This window comes from Chrysemys picta, chromosome 4, assembly GCF_011386835.1.
Source record: "Chrysemys picta bellii isolate R12L10 chromosome 4, ASM1138683v2, whole genome shotgun sequence".
In the NCBI taxonomy this organism is placed as follows: Eukaryota; Metazoa; Chordata; order Testudines; family Emydidae; genus Chrysemys; species Chrysemys picta.
The window spans coordinates 47,688,268-47,707,848 of record NC_088794.1 but is presented as its reverse complement, the minus strand read 5'-3'; the positions used below and the strand labels follow the sequence as shown (position 1 = coordinate 47,707,848).

Sequence of the window (19,581 nt, the reverse complement as noted above, 5' to 3'; positions counted from 1 at the left end):
ACAAGCTACTGAACATTCTTCAGAGTGCTGGTCCCACTAAGGTGGCACTATCAAGGACTGGCCAAGGCAGTCTGGCATACTACAGCTACCTGCACTCCCACTCCAAAGACAATGGAGGAGAAATACTTCATACCATGTAAGGGAGCAGAATAATTACTCATACACCCCACTTCTAACTTGCTATTGGTGCAGGCTGTAGCTAGAAGAAACAGACAACACCAACCTAAATCTACCCCCTCTGAGAAAGAGGTGAAATGTTTAGATCTTTGGAAGAAAACTTTACTTTGGCATGATTACAATGCTGCATAGCAAACTGCCAAGTCTTAATGTTAAAATATGATTTTATTAATTATAAGAAGATCTTGGAGTTTACCAACAAACTCTTGCAAGAGGATAGGTTGCAGTCCCTGGCAATTATTGATGAAGGTAAATTGTTGGCTAGATCAGACCCCAAACCTCAGTAGATGTAGCAAATACAGTCTCCTACTAAATGATGACTTTTGTAATCATGCATCAGGCATTGTGGCACCAGTTGTCCAGATTTCCCAAGTAGGTTCAATCCACCATAGAGCTTCTGAGATAAATAATCTGTTCAACAAAAAGAGAGAGGAGTCACTACTTTCCCTGAAAGACTCAAGAGCAACCCTTTGTTCACTGGGTATCTATATCTCCTCACAATGGAGGAAAAACCCCAAGTCGCAACCCTACAAACAGTGGCCAGCTGTCCAGCCATTCTACCACTAGAGGTCGTATGAGCCACCAATGAAGTGACAGAGAATGCAGCAGTTTGTGCATAATCTTTCATCTTCATTCTTCTTCCAGCCCCAGACACCTAGGAAGAAATCCTTTTGATGGGACTTTCAAGAGCTGCAAACCAGTTCCTCTGCCACATCTACCTGTTCAGGACTCCTGTACCTTATTTGGTGACCACCTACCTTGTTTTTCCCAGGTTTGTCACTTGTTAACATCAGGATCAGTTCTGGAGCTAATCACCAGTGGTGTTCCTCTCTCTCCTCCCTCAAAACACCATCTATCTTCAGAAACTCTTCTCACGAGAGCATTCTCAGTTAAGATGTAGACTCCCAGCTCCACCTGGGAGCCATAGAACTAGTACCCCTTTCAGCACAGGGAAAAGGATTTTACTCAAGATATTTCCTCATCCCCAAGAAGAAAGGAGGCTGGAAGCCATACTAGGTCTCAGACGTCTGAATGTGTTTATCTGCTGCCCGAGGCTCAGAATGATCGCCTTGGTCTCTATATTCCTTCACTCAGCAAAGAAAACAGGTTCACAGCTTTTGATTTAAAGGATGCTTATTTTCACATAAACATCCGTCCTGAACACAGGAGATTTCTGAGGTTTTTTTCCACTGTTGCAGAAAGCTAATGTGCAAAAATACTTTGCAAATTATAATCTATGTCTTTAAATTAAAAATGAGTTGCATGTTAGAGTTTTAACAATTAATTTTGCATAAGTAAGGCTCAGCTTGAATTTGAATTACTTGTAGCAAAAAAAAAATGTGTATTCTGTTTAAATGAATTAATTTATTCAGATTTCTCAATTTGTAATGTTACATTGTAGTTCAGAAGATCAATTTGTGTGACTACTTCATTCATATTTAATTACAGGACTGATAAGGAATTGTATAGAAAATAAACTGTGGGTGTTTTAAAAGAGAACATTTTGGTCAAAGTAGCAATTAGAGTACCTGTTTTAGCAATTTACATGTTATAAATGCACTGTACCAACTTGGGACCTGTTGGGGGCAGCCAAAATAGTCCTTGTTATGCAAGTGTGTCATATTTTTTGGTTAGTCTGCTTGGATTTCTTTTGATGAATAATCTTCAGACTTGAAGATACTTTCACGCTCCATAATAGGCAACAGGAAGGGAAACTGCTGTAGACACCTATCCAGTTATATTAATAAGCACCAACCTGCAAAACGTTAAAAGTATTTTACCAGACTTTCAAGACCTGTTTCATCTTTCATATGATTGTAGTCTCAATTTATTTTGTTAAGAGATGTTGCAAGAGAATATAGAAATAATTTTAGGGTGCAAAATCTCTTGTAAGGTCCACATCAGAATTTGGACTGAGATATTTTTCTCTTCCTACATGTGCACAAGTCCTGTTGCCATCAGTGTTTGATCAATGCACTTGGAAATACCTGAATACTGAATTAAAGGCCCCGGGGGGTGGGGAGGGGGAGGACAGATTATCAGCTGGTGTAAATTGTCATAACTCCATTGAAATCTAAGAAGCTATGGCAGTCTACACCAGCTGATGATTGTCCCTAAGATCTGTATGTAGCTCTGTCCTTGTTTTGCAGAGTATCACTACATACCGTTGGGCACAGATACTTTTATTTCTTGTATTTATTTTTTACATTTCATGTTTCAAGAAAACTTCTGCTATATTGTTAGAAACTATTTGTGAGGCTTTTCTAAAATAGTATTGTTGCTGTTTAACTATATTTTGGCATTTTCTTGTTTTCTTTAATTAGTTTTGTCAGCCTGGAGGATGGCAGTTATCCAGAGAGAGAAAGCAGCCTACATTCTTTGTGGTGGTTTTGACCGATATAGACTCAGAACGGCACTACTGTTCATGCTTAACTTTCTATGAAGCAGAGATCAACCTGCAGGTAAATCTCTTGGAACCAAAAATAGCAAGAAAAGAGGCATTTGGAAAACAATAAATACTCATAACAGCGTGTTACTAAATAATTTTAGAACAGAAAATGTTTCTATATTCTTGATATTCAGATGAGGGGATTTTTGTAGGTTAAAAGTCTGCATTTGGTTTGGTTTTTTTTTTTGTTTGTTTAATTGAAAGGATACCTCAAAGTACTTGTTTGGGATCCTTTTGTTTGTTTTTACCCTCCACTATTTGAAAAAATCGCTTAGAAGAATTAGAATAAAAGTGTTACTCCATACTGTTTTTTGTTTCCTTTTCTGTCTAGCAATTATTTTTTGCATGTATTTTTTATGCAGGGCAAGCCAGATGGTGGTGTTTTTTTCATTTACTTCCTTGTTTGTGTATTAGCATAGTGATTGTCATCTCTGCTCCATGAATAGAGTTTAACTTTTGCTCCCTCTGCTGGTTGTCTCTCTCAGCATAACAAAATATTGTAGATCTATGTGTTGTTTTAAATGTTAAATTTTATGTATCTCTGTACTTTTTATGGTTATTCTCATTTGTTTAATTACATTTATTAGCAAAACTAATGGATTAATAAAACAATAGATTTTTAGAAGTGAAAGGATAGTCCTCCAATTATGCAATTTTTTTTAGGTAAATCAGTTTTTGGATATTAACTATTTGGCAGTGACCCTTTTGAAATTTCTTATTAATTTTTGGACAATTTTAATCAATTCAAAAAAGGCACTTTATTTCCCATTTGGCGTAAATTACTTCAAATAGTCTATACTGTGACATATTATTTGGAATCCTTAGTAGGAAGAACCCAAGGACAAACTTAATACAATTCATAATTATGAAATTTAGTTATGTCTGAAAATTTCCTGTTTATATATAATATCACTGTATATTATCACAAATAAATAAAATCTTGGTATTGTTTGTCACTAATGTGTTTCTAAAATTACGCATCTACTAGATGTAATCTAAAATTGTTTGTTCCTTAAGAGCAGATAGATTTAATTGAAAAAACACTGCTATTATTTCACAGTTAACTTTTAAAAAAAGTATTCTATTAGTATGATTCCTGAAGTTGAAATATTACTGTATACTGCTATTGAAAACCTCACCGAATAATTAAAAAAAAAAAGAAGTTTGCTGAATGGCAGCAATTTTATATTGTGCCTTTTAGACACAATTGGAATTTTAAGAATAGCAGGCGTAATCTTGGGTGTACTCCATTTCTTAAACTCTACAGTTTTTTTTTTAAGAAGTTTCTGGCAAATAAACTAATGGAGTTGAATTGTAGAAATGTAACCAAAAAACTAGATAGACTTTACTTCAGTACAGTTCATTGAAGATCTACTGATATTTTCATAGATTAAACTAAGAAAAAAGGCCTTATGTCTGTCAACTCTTGGTTTGTTTTAAAGTATGGAAGGAAATAATCCATAGCAATTCTTCCATGGATGATTAAAGCTTGCAAACGTGTACTCTTCATCATCATTGTGGATTTCATAATCTTTATACTAATCCTGGCTAGGTCATTATTGATGCTGCAGTTTCCAACAGCTGCTTTTAATTAACTTCTTGCAAGAAATACTCATTAAACAACTGGTCCCATATTAACTAAAAACTTTATTTCTGATATTGCTTAATAATTAGACACACGTAAAAAAGTAACATGTTCTTGGTCCATAGAATACTGGTCCTACCCATCTTCTGAAGGATGCATATTTTTCAGATGAACTTGCTTTGGTGAAGCTTGTTCCATGACTGCATTGTTTATAGCCAAACTTCCTGTTTCTTTATGAAGCCCAAAGATAACAAGTGGACGTGCCATGTTACATTAGACAAGAATTCAACACACATACAACTCTAATGAAAGATAATCTTGTTGACGCATTTAACTATGTAACTAAGTAATATAGGTTTGACCATCAGCTTTATGCCTCATTAAATAAATGAGTCTCTGAACCTCTGTGGCTTAGTCTTGAGAACAATGCAGATTTGTATTTACTGTTCTAACTCACAAAAAGACTTTAAAAGGGTTGAATTTCTAAAATAGTTACTTCAAAAAGCAAATAATGTTTTCAAGTCTACATGGACGTAATGTTGATTCAATAAGAAGATTATTTAAAAACTAAAAGAAGCAATCTGTATTGTATTGTATTGTTTCATGGTACATTGTTTCCCTGTGAGATAGAGAACAGTAACAAGTGTTTTTTCTAAATACCTTGAAACTCAACAGTGGAAATAGAACACTATACCTAAAAGCCTAGCAGCTGTAACACAGTAGGAACCTAGTATTAAAAAAATTCACACTTCACTTGTAAGCCTTTCAATGGCTCTAAAATAGACAATCTTGCATCTATATACTGAGGTAAATTAACTGAGATTCTTGAATTTAATCTTGTGAAGTAATTTCCAACTGTCCACTTTCAGCCTTGTTTCTCAGTGTAACATTGTGCATGACCAAATATATTCAATATAAAGCATATACAATATAGATTGCATTTTAAATTACATGGCCACTTATAGGTAGCATATATCCACCAGATTATTTAGTTAGTTGAATATCTATATTCCTCAAATGACTTCACATGTCTATTCCACGTAGATGTTTGAGCACCCAGGGCATTCAAATGGAGAGTTTTCTCAACTCGTACCTTTTGGGATGGAGCATGTATCCTTGTGCCCAGCAGGAGGTATAAAGGGTGAAGCCGCCCTGTACCTCCCTCAGTTTCTTCTCACCATCCATTTCTAGAAGTCAGAGCTCCTTGTGTACCGTTGCTGGAATAGGTGCTGGAATAAGGGTTTCCATAGCATCTACAAAAGCAATCTGAGCACCAGATTAAAAAAAAAAAAAGTATTAAAATGCCTCAGATTCCCCCTCAAACGCAACTTCTTAAAAACCCTTTCTGAATTCCATTAGTTTCTCACCCTTGCAAGAAACTTGTTTCCCTTTGACCATCCAACATACAAGGTCAATTTCTCCCTTTATTGTTGAGCGTTCCACATTCAGCCAAACAGAGGTAAGACAGGACAATAGATAGGGAAGGCTCTGAGTTACTACAGAGAATTCTTTCCCAGGTATTTGCCTGGCGGGTCTTGCCCACATGCTCAGGGTCTAACTGATTGCCATATTGGGAGTTGGGAAGGTATTTTCCCCAGGTCAGACTGGTGGAGACCCTGGGGTGTTTTCTCTTTCCTCTGCAACATGGGGCACAGATTACTTGGAGGCTTAAAGTAATGTAAATGGTGAATTCTCTGTAACTTGAAGTCTTTAAACTATGATTTGAGGAGTTCAGTAACTAAGCCAGAGGTTAAGGGTCTATTTCAGGAATGGGTGAGTTTCTATGGCCTGCAATGTGCAAGGGGTCAGACTAGATAATCATAATGGTCCCTTCTGACCTTAAAGTCTATGAGAAAAAAAAATTCAACTCATTCTTTCCTCTGACACTGACACTGGAATATGTTGATAAGCCCTGAGAGCAGTATTCAGAAGATTCATAGAAATGTAGGGCTGGAAAGGACCTCGACAAGTCATCAAGTCCAGACCCCTGCACTGTAGCAGGACCAAGTAAACCTAGACGATCCCCAACAAATGTTGTTCAGCTTGTTTTTAAAAGCTTTCAATGACAGGGACTCAACAACCTCACTTGGAAGCCTATTTGAGAGCTTACCTCCCCTTATCATTAAAAAGTTTTAATATCTAGCCTAAATCTCCTTTGCTGCAGATTAAGCCCATTACTACTTATCTTACCTGCAGTGTACATGGAGAACAATTGATCCCCATCCTCTAACAGCCCTTAACATATTGGAAGACTGTTATCAGGTCCCCCTTCAGTCTTCTTTTCTTAAGGCTAAATATGCCCAGTTTTTTAAATCTTTCCTCATAGGTCAGGTTTTCTAAACCTTTTATCGTTGTTGTTGCTCTCCTCTGAACTCTTTCCAATTTGTCCACTTCTTTCCTAAATTGTGGTGCCCAGAATTGGACACAGCACTCCAGCTCGGGGTCACCAGTGCCAAGTAGAGTAGGACAACTACCTCCTATGTCTTACATGTGACACTCTTGTTAATACACCCCAGAGTCATATTAGCGATTTTAGCAGCAGCAGCAGCAGCACATTGACAACCCATTATAGCTCCTGATCCTTTTCAGTAGTACTACCACTTAGACACTTATTCCCCATATTGTAGTCGTGCATTTGCTTTTTTTCTTCCTACATGAAGTACTTTGCACTTGTCTTTATTGAATTTCATCTTGTTGAATTCAGACTAATTCTCCAGTTTGTCAAGGTAATTTTGAATTTTAAACCTGTCCTGCAAAGTGCTTGCAACCCCTCCCAGCTTAGTGTCATCTACAGATTTTTTTAAGCATTTTCTTTTCTCCATTATGCAAGTCATAAATGAAAATATTGAATAGTACTGGACCCATGGCTGACCCCCATGGCTGACCCCCGTGGGACCCACTTAATATGCCCTCCCAGTTTGACAGAAAACCATAGAGAGCTACTCTGAGTACCATCTTTCAACCAGCTGTGCGCCCACCGCATAGTAAATTCATCTAGACCACATTTCCCTAGTTTGCTTATGAGAGTATCATGTGGAACTGGCTCAAAAACCTTACTGAAATCAAGGTATATCACATCTACTGCTCCCCCTATCCACTAGGTCAGTAATCTTACCAAAGAAGGAAAATACGTTGGTTTGGCATGATGCGTTATTGACAAATCCATGCTGACTATTATAACCCTATTATCTTCCAGGTACTTATAAATTGATTGTTTAATAATTTGCTCAAGTATGTTTCTGGGTATTGACGTTAGGCTGACTGGTCTATTATTCCTCCTTGTTCCCCTTTTAAAGATAAATACTATGTTTGCCCTTCTTCAGTCTTCTGGGACCTCTCCTATCCTCCAGGAAGTCTCCAAGATAATTGCTAATGGCTCAGAGGTTGCTTCAGCTAGTTCGTTAAGTACCCTAGAATGAATTTCATCAGGCCCTGCTAACTTGAATACATCTAACTTATCTAAATATTATTTAACCTTTTCTTTCCTTATTTTAGTTTGCATTCCTTCCTCTGCTTGTTAATATTAGTTGTGTTGAGCATCTGGTCATCATTAACGTTTTTAGTGAAGATTGAAGCAAAATAGGCATTAAGCACCTCAACTTACTTATCAGTTATTAGGTCTCCTTCCCCGCTAAGTAGAGGATCTACATTTTCCTTCATCTTTCTATTGCTCCCAATGTATTTAAAGAGTGTCTTCTTACTGCCTTTTATATCCCTTGCCGAGTGTAACACATTTTGTGCCTTAGCCTTTTTGATTTTGTCCCTACATACTTGTGCTGCTCTTTTGTACTCCTCATCAATTAGACTATATTTCCACATTTTGTAGCAATCTTTTTTTATTTTCATGTCATTAAAGAGCTCCAGATGGAGTCATATTGGCTTCTCACTATTCTTCCGATCTTTCCTTTGCATCGGAATAGTTTGCTGTTGTGCCTTATTGTCTTCTTGAGGAACTGCCAGCTCTCCTGAACTTCTTTTCCCCTTAGATTTTCTTCCCATGCATTCATCATTTTCTTTGCATTCTTCATCATTTAATTCTACAAAATTCACTCTCAAAACTCCATTTGTTGTCTTCTGTAACTTTAGTACAATAGCCAAGGAAGAGGGGTGGTTTAATAATAATACATTTTTGTTATATGTATATACAGTGACTAGCACAATGAGACCTTTATCCCTGAATGGGGCTTCTAGATGCCACTATAATACAAATAATAAGAATACATGGAAATTTGATCAGCATTCTTTACTTAGGCAAAACTTCAGCTGACTTCAACAGTGCTCTATACAGAAAATTCTATTCAGTTAGAATTTTCACTGACAATTGCTGAAGAGGGCCTGGAGATGGCATCCGTTTTGTTAAGTTCCCAAATGGGACAAATGTCAAAGATAAATGTTAAAATTTTACAATGTTCTTATACTTTAAAAGAAGAACCACCCCTACCCTCGAGACAAGTAAAACAAAGCAACGAAACCAATAGAGTTCAATTTTTGATTTTTTTTTCTTTGCACAAATTCTACTTAATGAGGTAAAGTACAATCTCACGAACTGTATTCAATGACAACTGAAACATCCATTTTAAAAAATGCATGTGCACTTGGTTGTACATAAAGGTGTGCGTATGCATAAATGCTTGATGTGGGCCCAGGCATCGTACACTGAACAATACACTTAAAAATATTGGAGGCCCAATGTTTGTAAATATGTTAAAGATCCAACTCTGGAAGATAGGTCTGACTAAAAACATCACAAGCAAAAACTTCACAAAATGACTATGAATGAAAAACATTCACTGATATTTCTTGAGTCAAAGTAACACTACCAACTAAACTTCATTGAGCTTCAGAAAGTTGATCTTCTTTGGTTGGCTAATAATGTTTATAATCTTACTGAGCGAAAATGTATATCATGAAAAAAATGAATGAGTGTCTGTGGTATTGTTTTAGCAGACAATGAGGGCAATCAGTGGTATCTTTTTGGAAACGTGACATCTGAACATCTTTTGGGCAGTATGTTAATGTGTATTTTGTTTTTAAGACATTCAAGTATGCTGTGAATGTCCCAAAGGTTAAACTTGGCATGAAAGTGACATTCATTTCTGTCTTTGTTGGTTTACAAGTACTGTCCCAAAATGTTTCTTTTGGAAGAATGTTCTTTTTCATAATGTTTACTGTGTTCTATCATCAGATTCTAAATATTCTGAAAAATAGATAGCATAATGTCTTACAATGATTGAATAATTCCCTGGTTCCTTTCAGTTCCTTATATTAATGGAAGATTTTATAGTTAATGTTCTAAACACCTGAAATTGAAAAAAAAAAAGTTGTATTTCTTTTAATTATAAATCTGAAGGTCTGGGGTTATAGACCAAAGGTTAAAGGTTAAGTTTAGAATAACTAGACAGACTACAAATTTCTGTCTTCCTAATAGTGGTGTTCCAGTTGTGTTTTTCCCATAATTTATGCCACTTGATGGCAAACAAGTTAGAGAACAAAAATAGAAAACTTTTTTTAAACTGATACAGAATTTTAAAAATGAGGGAATTAGTGAAACTTCCTATATTTAGTGGTAAAACTCTCACTTGCATTCTTTATTTAAGTAATGTGATCATACTGGCTTGGATAATATGTGATTTTGAAATGTCCACGCAAGAACATACTTTAAAATGTTCCCCCTTCTGAGGAAATCGGGGGGAATTCAGCATCTTTATTGGAATTTTGAACGTGCACCTATTTTTTCTTAGCTTCCCACCTCTTCCCTGCCTTTCGTGGTTGAAGCCAAGATCCTTCTAGCTAAAGGGATTGGGCAGGATACTCTTCAGGTCCCAACAATTCCACTTTCTAACTGGAGGTGCTGTTTCCCTTTTTCCTGTCACTCCAGTGCTGTGTGCTTCCTACACAATGTGAAGTCTTTAAATCATGATTTGAGGACTTCAGTACCCCTGCCAAAGGTTATGGGTCTATTGTAGGAGTGGGTGGGTATGATTCTGTGACCTGCAGTGTGCAGGAGGTCAGACTAGATGATCATGATGGTCCCTTCTGGCCTTAAAGACTATGAGTCTAATGTCCCCAAGCCTTCTTCGCCCAGAGGATGCAAGAGATTACAAATTTAAGAAGACACTTTAATTCTGGCAGTAGACCCCACATAGCTGACTTTCCAACCATAAATTTTTCCAAAATTGCATTTTATTGCAAAGCTTTTTAAATGTTTTCCTAACATACATTTCAAAGGAATTTAATACCTGTTTTCTAAAAGAGCTGATTATATGTTATGAAAAAATGTTTGCAAGACACTATCTAAACATATTTATTAATATACATTACTGTACTGTATATACTGTTTTTGTTCCTTCCTAACAACTTGTGTGTGAAATAAAATCTTTACTTCTTAAGTTCATCTGTTCCTGCAACTTGTTTTGGGTCCAACCATTTCTTTAAAGATCTCTAGCATCTCCGTGCTTTGGAGCAAGAAGTTGAAACTTGGAACGATAATAGTCCTGGGCCAAGGAGATCCTTTTTCCTGCCTACCTGAAAATGCAAGAGGATTTGGCAAGCAAAATTCTGACAACTCTCATTTGCAGATGCTTATTACAGCTTTAAGTAGAAGCTTGCTGTTAAAATTTCTGAACAATCCCTCTGCATTGATAATTCTCTAGCTCCCCAGAGCTCCCTATATACCAACTGCTCTGAGTATTCTTCCAGCCCCAGGAAGTTTCTGCATGTCAGTTGTGCAGAATACCCTACATGTACACAGGCAAAGTGGCAGCTGGAAAATATCCATTGGCCTAGGGTGAAATGTTCTGGATTGGGAGCAAAGAGGAGATCATGAGGGTAAAATTTTCAAAAGTTCCTAGAGACCAGATTTTTAAAGCTATTTACGTGCCAAAAAATACAGCTAGGTGCCTACTGGGATTTTCAAAAACACATAGATGCCCAACTCCCATTAAAATTAATTAAACTTAGGTACCTATCTCTCTCTTAGGTACCTTAAAAACAGTAGAACCTCAGAGTTACAAACACCAGAGTTACGAACTGACTGGTCAACCACACACCTCATTTGGAATGGGAAGTATGCGGACAAAGTACAATACAGTACCGTGTTAAACAAAAACTACATGCATTTGGAATTGTTTACGTGCATTTTTATATACTGAAACATAAACGGGGGGGAGGGATAGCTCAGTGGTTTGAGCATTGGCCTGCTAAACCCAGGGTTGTGAGTTCAATCCTTGAGGGGGCCACTTGGGGAACTGGGGCAAAATCAGTACTTGGTCCTGCTAGTGAAGGCAGGGGGCTGGACTCGATGACCTTTCAGAGTCCCTTCCAGTTCTAGGAGATGGGATATCTCCATAAATAAAATGAATTACTGCTGCCTGTTTTCTTGACTTTTGACTGATAAGCCAGTTCAGTGTGAACTGGGCTGTATTCAGCTCCAGTAGAGATTAGCATGGAAAGAAAGAGTTGGCCTGAATGAGTTTACTGAGGCAAAACTTAGATCATTTATTTTAAAATAAGAAGTCAGGTATGGATTCTAAATCTGTCTCTGCTGGCAATTAGCAGATTACCAAAGGTCTTGCTAACCTTGGCAAGGTTTCAAGATAAATCTTACATATGGTCAAACAGTTCTTGTACAGTTTCTTTACAGTATTCAGTGGAATTCAAAGATTTTGTGTATGAGAGATGTTCTCTCTCTTTTCTTGGACACTTAACATTTATTGTAAACAATGCAATTAAAGTTTTGCTTCCTACCTATGCTTGGACTCCCTTGATGCACATTCAGTTTCCCATTACAGTGATTCATTATGGGATCTTGTTCCAAATATGTGAGTGTTTGGTTCCACCATCAGTTCTGCAGAGCAATATGGTATCTCACTGTTTTTAATGATTTTTTTTTTTTACTCAGTTTAAATCGGTGTCAGTCAGAAGTAGCTCCACTTTGACTTTCATAGAATTACATCAGTGTAAAAAGATGTAATGAGAGGCGAATCAGGCTCAAGTGTATCCTTGTTGTCCTCATGCCCAAATGCAAGCAGTGGCAATAATAGAGGAAATCTTTAACTGTGTCTGGACAGCTGTGTCCCCTCAATTCTCCAATCTGGGGTGCAATTCTCCAATCTGAAGTGCTTCACTGTGAGCAACCATTCCTGGTCTGCTCATGCACAGCCTCCAGCATTTAAATCACTCCCAGTTATGCTATATGAGTGCTATAGCCAGCCACTCATACTTTGCACTGCAGAGCAACACCAGCAAATACCAGTCCCAAATTTCCCCCCAGAAATGTGCATCTTGTACTGCCCAGCACCCACATGGACAACACAAGCTCATATAAAGTCCGTCATTTTATTAACAGAAAATAATATGCACAAATCCTGTTATCCAAATGGAGTTTCACAAGCACAATCCAAACATGCTGGTTTAGATAAAACAATAAAACCAGTTTATTAATTCTGGAAAGATAGGTTTTAAGTAATCACAAGTACTGAGGCATAAAAATTAAAATTGGTTACAAAGAAATGAAAAGTAAAACTGAACTAATACCTAACTTAATAAGCTAAGGGAATTCAAAGCTGCTTCCTTTCTTCTTCAAGTGTTGTTGATGTCATTGATAGAAAGGGAGAGATAATTTGAGGTGTTTTTCTTTCCTCTTACAACCCTTTATCTTGTGCCAGAATAATCTCCAGCTGATGTTCGAGAGGCAGAAAGTCTGTGTGGATGGAAACCGCAAGCTGTTTCTTTGTTCAAGATGTAGATTTTTGCCCCCCCGCCCTCTCTTCTGCCAAAGAGTGGCCACTTGATCAAGTGATGGTCCATTAGATTTTGTTGACACCTAGCTGAGGCGTTGGCTAACCTTTTGTCTTTGGGGTACTGGTTTGTGGCTGCCCTCCACAATGTGTTGGAACATGTCCCAGTAATATCAGACAGTAGGATCTTATAACTTTATATGCAGTATTGCCACACATATTTTACCAGGACAATAATGATCAGCAAATCATCAGTTTTCAAATGGCATCTCACAAGGCATACTTTGTATAAGGTTTACCATAATCCTGTAAACAGGACGAATATAAGGGTACAGACTGTCAGAGTCTAAAGAGCTAGCATTGGAATGCAAAAATGTGGAGTAGACCAGTGGTTGAAAACCAGAGCTAGACCACCGGGGAGCCTTGGGCCATCTGGGGCTCAAACGCTAAATGAGACAGGACCAATGAAGAGTTCCAGGTTATCTATCTCTTCCCCAGGGCTCTTTCTCTTCCTCTTCTCATTCAAGTAGATTCTACTAAGACTTTTATGTCCTGGCCACTTTCATGGTATTTGAGCACTTTCCAGGGTGAATAAAACAGGGATACTAGTGCTGTCATGTGAGGTTTCCCTTCCTTTCCTCCCTGCGAGAGAGACTAGTTGCGTATGTATTTTTCCTTTTTTAAATGTGTACGTGTGTATGTGTATGTGTATGTATATGTATATAACATTGTGTGGGTGTGTGCACATATGTGCATGCATGCTAGCTTACTGGCTTGCTTGCTCTTCTTAGTGGAAAAGTAAGACTGAAGAGGTAAGTTTTATTTTTTTATTTTTTTTTTTTTTTAATTTGGACCAGAAAGTAGTGAGTTATATTGTTCTAAATTCCTGCAGGAATGAACTCCTTTGCCTCTTCCCTCTTTTCTCATCTTCCTTCTTTTCTGACCCCTCTCTTTGTCCTCTCTCTCCCTTCCACTCTCAACTTCCTCAGCAAGAGAACTCTTTCAACCTCTAATACAGAGCTTTTTAAATGCTTTCACTCTTTTCTGTGCCCATAAGCTGTAGGTATGATCTTAATGTGAGTGACTGGTTTTATTCCTTTAAATTGCAGGAAGGCTGTGGCAATGCAGGTGTACTTCATTATGATAAACTGGATTACTTCTTGAATTCTTAGGTGTCAGATAAACTTTTCAAGTCCTCAATTTGAGCAAAAAAGCATGGTCCCATGAAATCCAACTGCATTCAGACTGAACAGGTGTTCCACCATATCTTACTGTGATGTGGAGCTGTTTAATTGCCTTGACTCCGCCTGCTTTGACTATCACTGATTTACATTAGACTATATTTAAAAATTACTTTGTCTGATCATTTACTTTAGTTCCTAAGGTTGAAGATTTTGCCTATGTTGATATCATTTTGAAATGAATGGCAGAATATTTAACAGAAAGTCTGACTGCTAAAGATAGTTTGATGGTAGCATGCTTCCAAATGAACATGCCAGTTAAAGAAGAAAGCTTAATGTCCCAGGGCTAACTTGGGACAATGAATCAGTGTTGGATGATGAGGAGAAAGAGTTTAAATGTTGTGTCTGTTGCATTTTTTCTGGCAGTCTGACCTGTTGTCTACAACCAGTTACAATAATTTACCAGATGAGCACCTAATCTATCATTCTTTCTATTAAGATTGGTTTTGGCAGTGGAAGATTTTAGACAATTTTACGAGAGACCATCATGAATAAAGCCCAAGCTTTAAATAAAATTAAGTTGATTGATTTTTATTTATGTAGATTTATAAAAATAACAAAAAGGTGCCTGTAATATCCTGGGTGCCCTTAACAGTTATTCAAAAACTGTAGCAAACAGATATAAAAACAAAAAACCAACAAACTCACAAAATGTGTCTGTAACTAATCATCTGCTTGAAAAATCTTTGTATTTTTGAATGTAATAAACTATTCCATTTATTCTCATCTTTATTACTATTTAAAATTTTATGGACAAAGCATCCAGTAGAAAAATAAACTGATCATGAAATTGAGATATAACCTGTTAGCAAATCCAAAATATTATGGTGGGAGATAGGGAAAAATTAGGAATGCATGACAGTGTTGCCCAATCTATAAATATAGTGAAGCCATCTCACTAGTAAGATATGTTCAATAAAATGTTTTTGTTAGCATAGTCAATTTGCCATTATCTTTCTCTTGTGCCCTAGGTGTAGTGGAAGAAAAACTGTTAATAAAATTAATTTAATTGGCTACAAAGTACCTGCCTAACCTCGTTTCAGTTTTCTGTTTTTCTATCTGAGATTATCAAGTTCAGCAGCAGCCTGCAGTGATATTTTTTATAAAGGGTAGTTGAAAGCTGAGCAGTAAGAAAGTTATCTGGTCATTAGAACCTCTCAGCTATTTGGCTCCATTTTTGTCTCTGAGTACAGCGGAGATCAGATATTTACCATTACTTTGGCAAACAGAAAATAACAAAAATAACCCTTCTGGGAAACTAGAGATATTAACAGTAATTTGTACTTTTCTTGCCACTTGTAAATTGGCATTTGAAACTGATGCTAATTTTCAACTGTGGATCAAGATGTGTGCTCTAAACTAAACAAATTGTATTAGAGGAAAAAGATCATTGCAGAGTAATTTGGTATTTACCCTTCTGTCTGTACCAGAAGGTTATTCCTTGGCTTATGTGGTATGTTGAATACACAGTGGAATATTAGAGGGTTGCAACATAGTTTAGAAGTGCTGCACATCACGAGTTGTCTAACGGGGGCTCTATGTACTGAATGTATTTATAGATTTCCAGTGGTTGCTAACAATCCCTTTAATGTCACCATAGATAACTTGGCACAACCACTAAAGTGTATGTGCTGTATGAATGATTCTTCTCTGTCCATTTGTTGAATTAGCCTAATTACATAATTTTCCAGGGGAGGCACATCATTGCCATATGTGTTGTATATGAAACATATATTATACTGTAAATGCCAGTCTCAAGAAAGTTGTGGTCTCTTGACCTATAAACATGCTTATTTGGTTAACCCTTGATATACTTACTTTTAAAAACAATTCTTTTGTTGTTTGTTCTTCTGAAATCCTCTTTAGTCTAACCCCAAATTCAGTACTAGTATCTCATTAAAATATTTGTTGCTTGATAAAGTGCAGTAAACTTTGCACAGTGGGCTTTGCATGTCATCATAGATGTATAGATTTTAAGGCCAAAAGGGGCTCTTATGATCATCTAATCTGAACTCATGCAGAACACAGTCTATAGAACTTCACCCAATAATTTTTGCATCAAGCTCATAACTTCTGTTCTGGTTATAGCTATATAATATTTAGAGAAAGATATCCAGTCTTGACTTCTGCTGCAAGTTATAGAGAATCCAGCCCTTTCTTGGGTAAGCAATTCCAGTTGTTAATTATCTTCTCTGTTAAAAACCTTTCAAATTTTTCAAGATTCTTTTTGAAGTGCAGACACAAGAGTTGGACACAGTTTTCCAGTTGTGGTCTCACTAATGCTGTATACCGGCGTAAATACCACCTTCCACTCCTACCGGGTATTCCTGTGCTTATACCTCCAAGGATTGCATTCGCTGTCTTTTAGTTAGCTACAGCATCACACCAGGAGCTCATATTCAATTGGTTATCTACAGTTACCCCGAGTCCTTTTCAGAGTCGCTGCTTTCTAGGATGCAGTCCCTCATCTGATAAATGTGACCTACATTCTTGTTTCTAAAGGTCTGATGTTACATTTGGCTGTATTCAAATGCATGTTGTTCAAGAGATCCTACCTCACCAAGCAGGCCAGGTCAGTCAATATAACTGACCTATTTCCATCATCACCATTCCACGGTTTTTGTGTCATCTACAAATATAACCAGCAATAATTTTATATTTTCTCAGTATTGGGCCGAGAAAGATCACTGCAGAATCCCATTGGAAACTCCCCATTGGATGATGATTTCTCATTACAATTACTTCTTTCAATCTATCAGTTAACCAATTTTTAATCCATTTTATATAGGCTTTATTGATTTTTGTATAGTGTTCATTTTTATCATGTGTCAAATACTTTACAGAAGTCTAAGTATATTATGTCAATACAGTTATCTTTATCAAGCAAATTTGTAATTTCAACAATAAACTTTGTTACTTCTTTTGTATGTGTGCTGGGGGGAGGGATAGCTCAGTGGTTTGAGTACTGGCCTGCTAAACCCAGGGTTGTGAGTTCAATCCTTGAGGGGGGGCATTTTAGGGATCTGGGGCAAAAATCTGTCTGGGGATTGGTCCTGCTTTGAGCAGGGGGTTGGACTAGATGACCTCCTGAGATCCCTTCCAACCCTGATATTCTATGATACATATTTAGGGATTCTGGTTTTTGTTATGACAAAAGTATAACAAATAATGAAAAGTATTGAGAAAGATGTGTCTATTTACTTGTTCTCATACAAGAGCAAAAGTAATCAGTTGAAAACTATAACCACATTAAAAAGCCACTTAGCTATGAACAACCAATAAGGGAACTAGGCACTGTGATGATACAAATAATCAGTAATAATATGAGGATAATGAGCAAGAAATGATGCAGGCTGTGTGGTAACTGACAGCAGACAGTCTGAACAAGATGTGAATTCCATCAAAAGTCCTTCTAAAGGAACTTTGCCATTTTCTGATGGTTTTTTTCTCCCCACTTTTTTTTTTTTTAAATATCTGATTATTGTAAAATCACTCAGTGTTACTGGGGTTTCAGTTTAATATGAAATATCCGCAACCCATATGCTGGTGGCCATTACTGATAACTAAAAATTAGATAACTAATTTGAAATCTTGAGAATATAATTCTAAATCTGCTTTTAAAACTGGTGTTTTATTAAATTTCTTTCCTTATATCCTCTGATGTAAGTATTAGCATTCCTACAGTCAAATAACAACCTGTACACTTCTGAGAGCTCAGAGTACAATAATGGATTACAATTAACTTCCTGTAACAGAGCTATGAATTCAACTAAGTATATAGATCATGCAGTTGAAAAAAGAAAGCCTTAATATATGTAGATTAATTACGTAGAATGTTGTAGTTACTGGGAAAATATTTTTTAAATATTATTCTTCACTGAAGTAAGGTTACATTAAAGCCATTACCCTAGCCTTAGTGCCTTGGGACTGATCATCAGTAGTTAGTACTGTGTGGTTACTGCAGTAAGCACAGCTTTTTCATTCATATTTCTGCCATCCTGTTTGATTTGCTGATTCTATGTTACTTCCTTCGTAAAATAAGGAGACTGATTATTTCAATGTGGTATCCTGCTTGTGGATTGAAACAATTTAGGTGCAAATGTTTACACTAACGATATAAAAACGATAGCAAAGAAAGGTATTTATCAAGTACTTACAACAAATTACAGCAAATCAGCAAATTAAATATGTATAGTGCAAATGCCATCATATACTTTGGGGTAGCATATTTGTCTTCAAAGTGTTCCATTCAGTGGCATATTTGAGACCCAACCTTTGGATATATTCTGAAGGTGGTTGGTTTTGTTCAATAATGAGTGTCTGATATAGTTTATTTTCCAGCACAATTTGAATTCTTTTTTGTGTGTTGGTGCCCTTTGGGTGTCAAGACATTGCAGCATTACAGTGCTTTAGAACTGTGGGTTTTTTCATTGTCTGTAGTGTTCAAGCACATTGAAGAACGGAAGAGTTGAACTTTCAGTCTTAACTTTGAATTTTCTGCTCGGTGTACACTAGAGCTGGTACCTGGAAACTGATCTAAGTTAATACTACTTTGCTAAGCCAGACATGTTGAGTGACAGACATTAAATGATAGCGTAAAGAGCGCTGCAACAATTTAGACAAAGGCAAAGTAGTCACCTGAGACATGTAAGTGAGATGAAAATGTAATGTGCATGCTGGTGGAACCCATTACTAGTTCGTAATTCAAGTCTAATAACCTTAGTCAGGATTAGGGTGAAGGAATGGAAAAGTGCAAGTCCAGAAAAGGCTTCTTGTTTATAGTATTATTTATTTATTGCATCAGCACCCAAAGTGTGCTAGCTGTATACACATATAGAAAGATTAATTCTCTGCTGCAAAGAGCTTGCTGTCTAAAATACATATAAAGGGAGATTGAAATTTAGCATGGTTCTTGTTAGTGCCATAGCTTTTTAAATACTGTATAAGCTATCCCTAATTGCTTCTCTATCTAGCCTTTATTAGAGGGTGACTTTCCCGTAGGCAGAACAGTAGAAGTAGTAACTCTTAAGCAAAAGATCATAACTCCTGCCTAAGGCAAATAGAGCTTTATCGAAACTTCTTGGCAGTTGTGCTCATGCAATTTAAGTGTATAGTCTAAAGTATTCTTTTCCACATCATACTTTGTCCATTGCTTTCAAGACGGTGCATAGTGTCTGCACCAGGTCAGATATAAAGATTTGCAGCAAGCAGCATTAAACTTGTTTCTCAACAGCTATTACAGAGACATGATGCAAAATGAGGGGCTGGGGCATTAATGTGAAAGTGGATAGACAAAATTATTACTGATCCCACCATATGACTCCACTGGACTCCACTAGTTGTTCACAGCTGGCAACCAGCAGCACAGTCATGTTCTCTGGCTTTATAAAT

The 19,581-nt window shown here is 36.8% G+C and overlaps 1 protein-coding gene across 10 annotated transcripts in view; it reads left to right on the top strand.

The window, feature by feature from the left end:
• The window catches only part of SBF2 (SET binding factor 2), a 570,707-nt gene that overhangs the window by 257,416 nt on the left and 293,710 nt on the right, over positions 1-19,581 (top strand). For 8 of the 10 annotated variants that reach the window (XR_010600515.1, XR_010600516.1, XM_065592217.1 and 5 more), the window contains one exon: positions 2,502-2,639. The exons of the other annotated variants lie outside the window; for them this stretch is intronic. Coding sequence is in view for 5 of the 8 variants with exons in the window: in XM_065592217.1 (XP_065448289.1) it covers positions 2,502-2,639 (138 nt within the window). In the remaining 3 variants the exon portion in view is untranslated. The remainder of the gene's footprint in view (positions 1-2,501; positions 2,640-19,581) is intronic. 10 annotated transcript variants of the gene reach the window in all.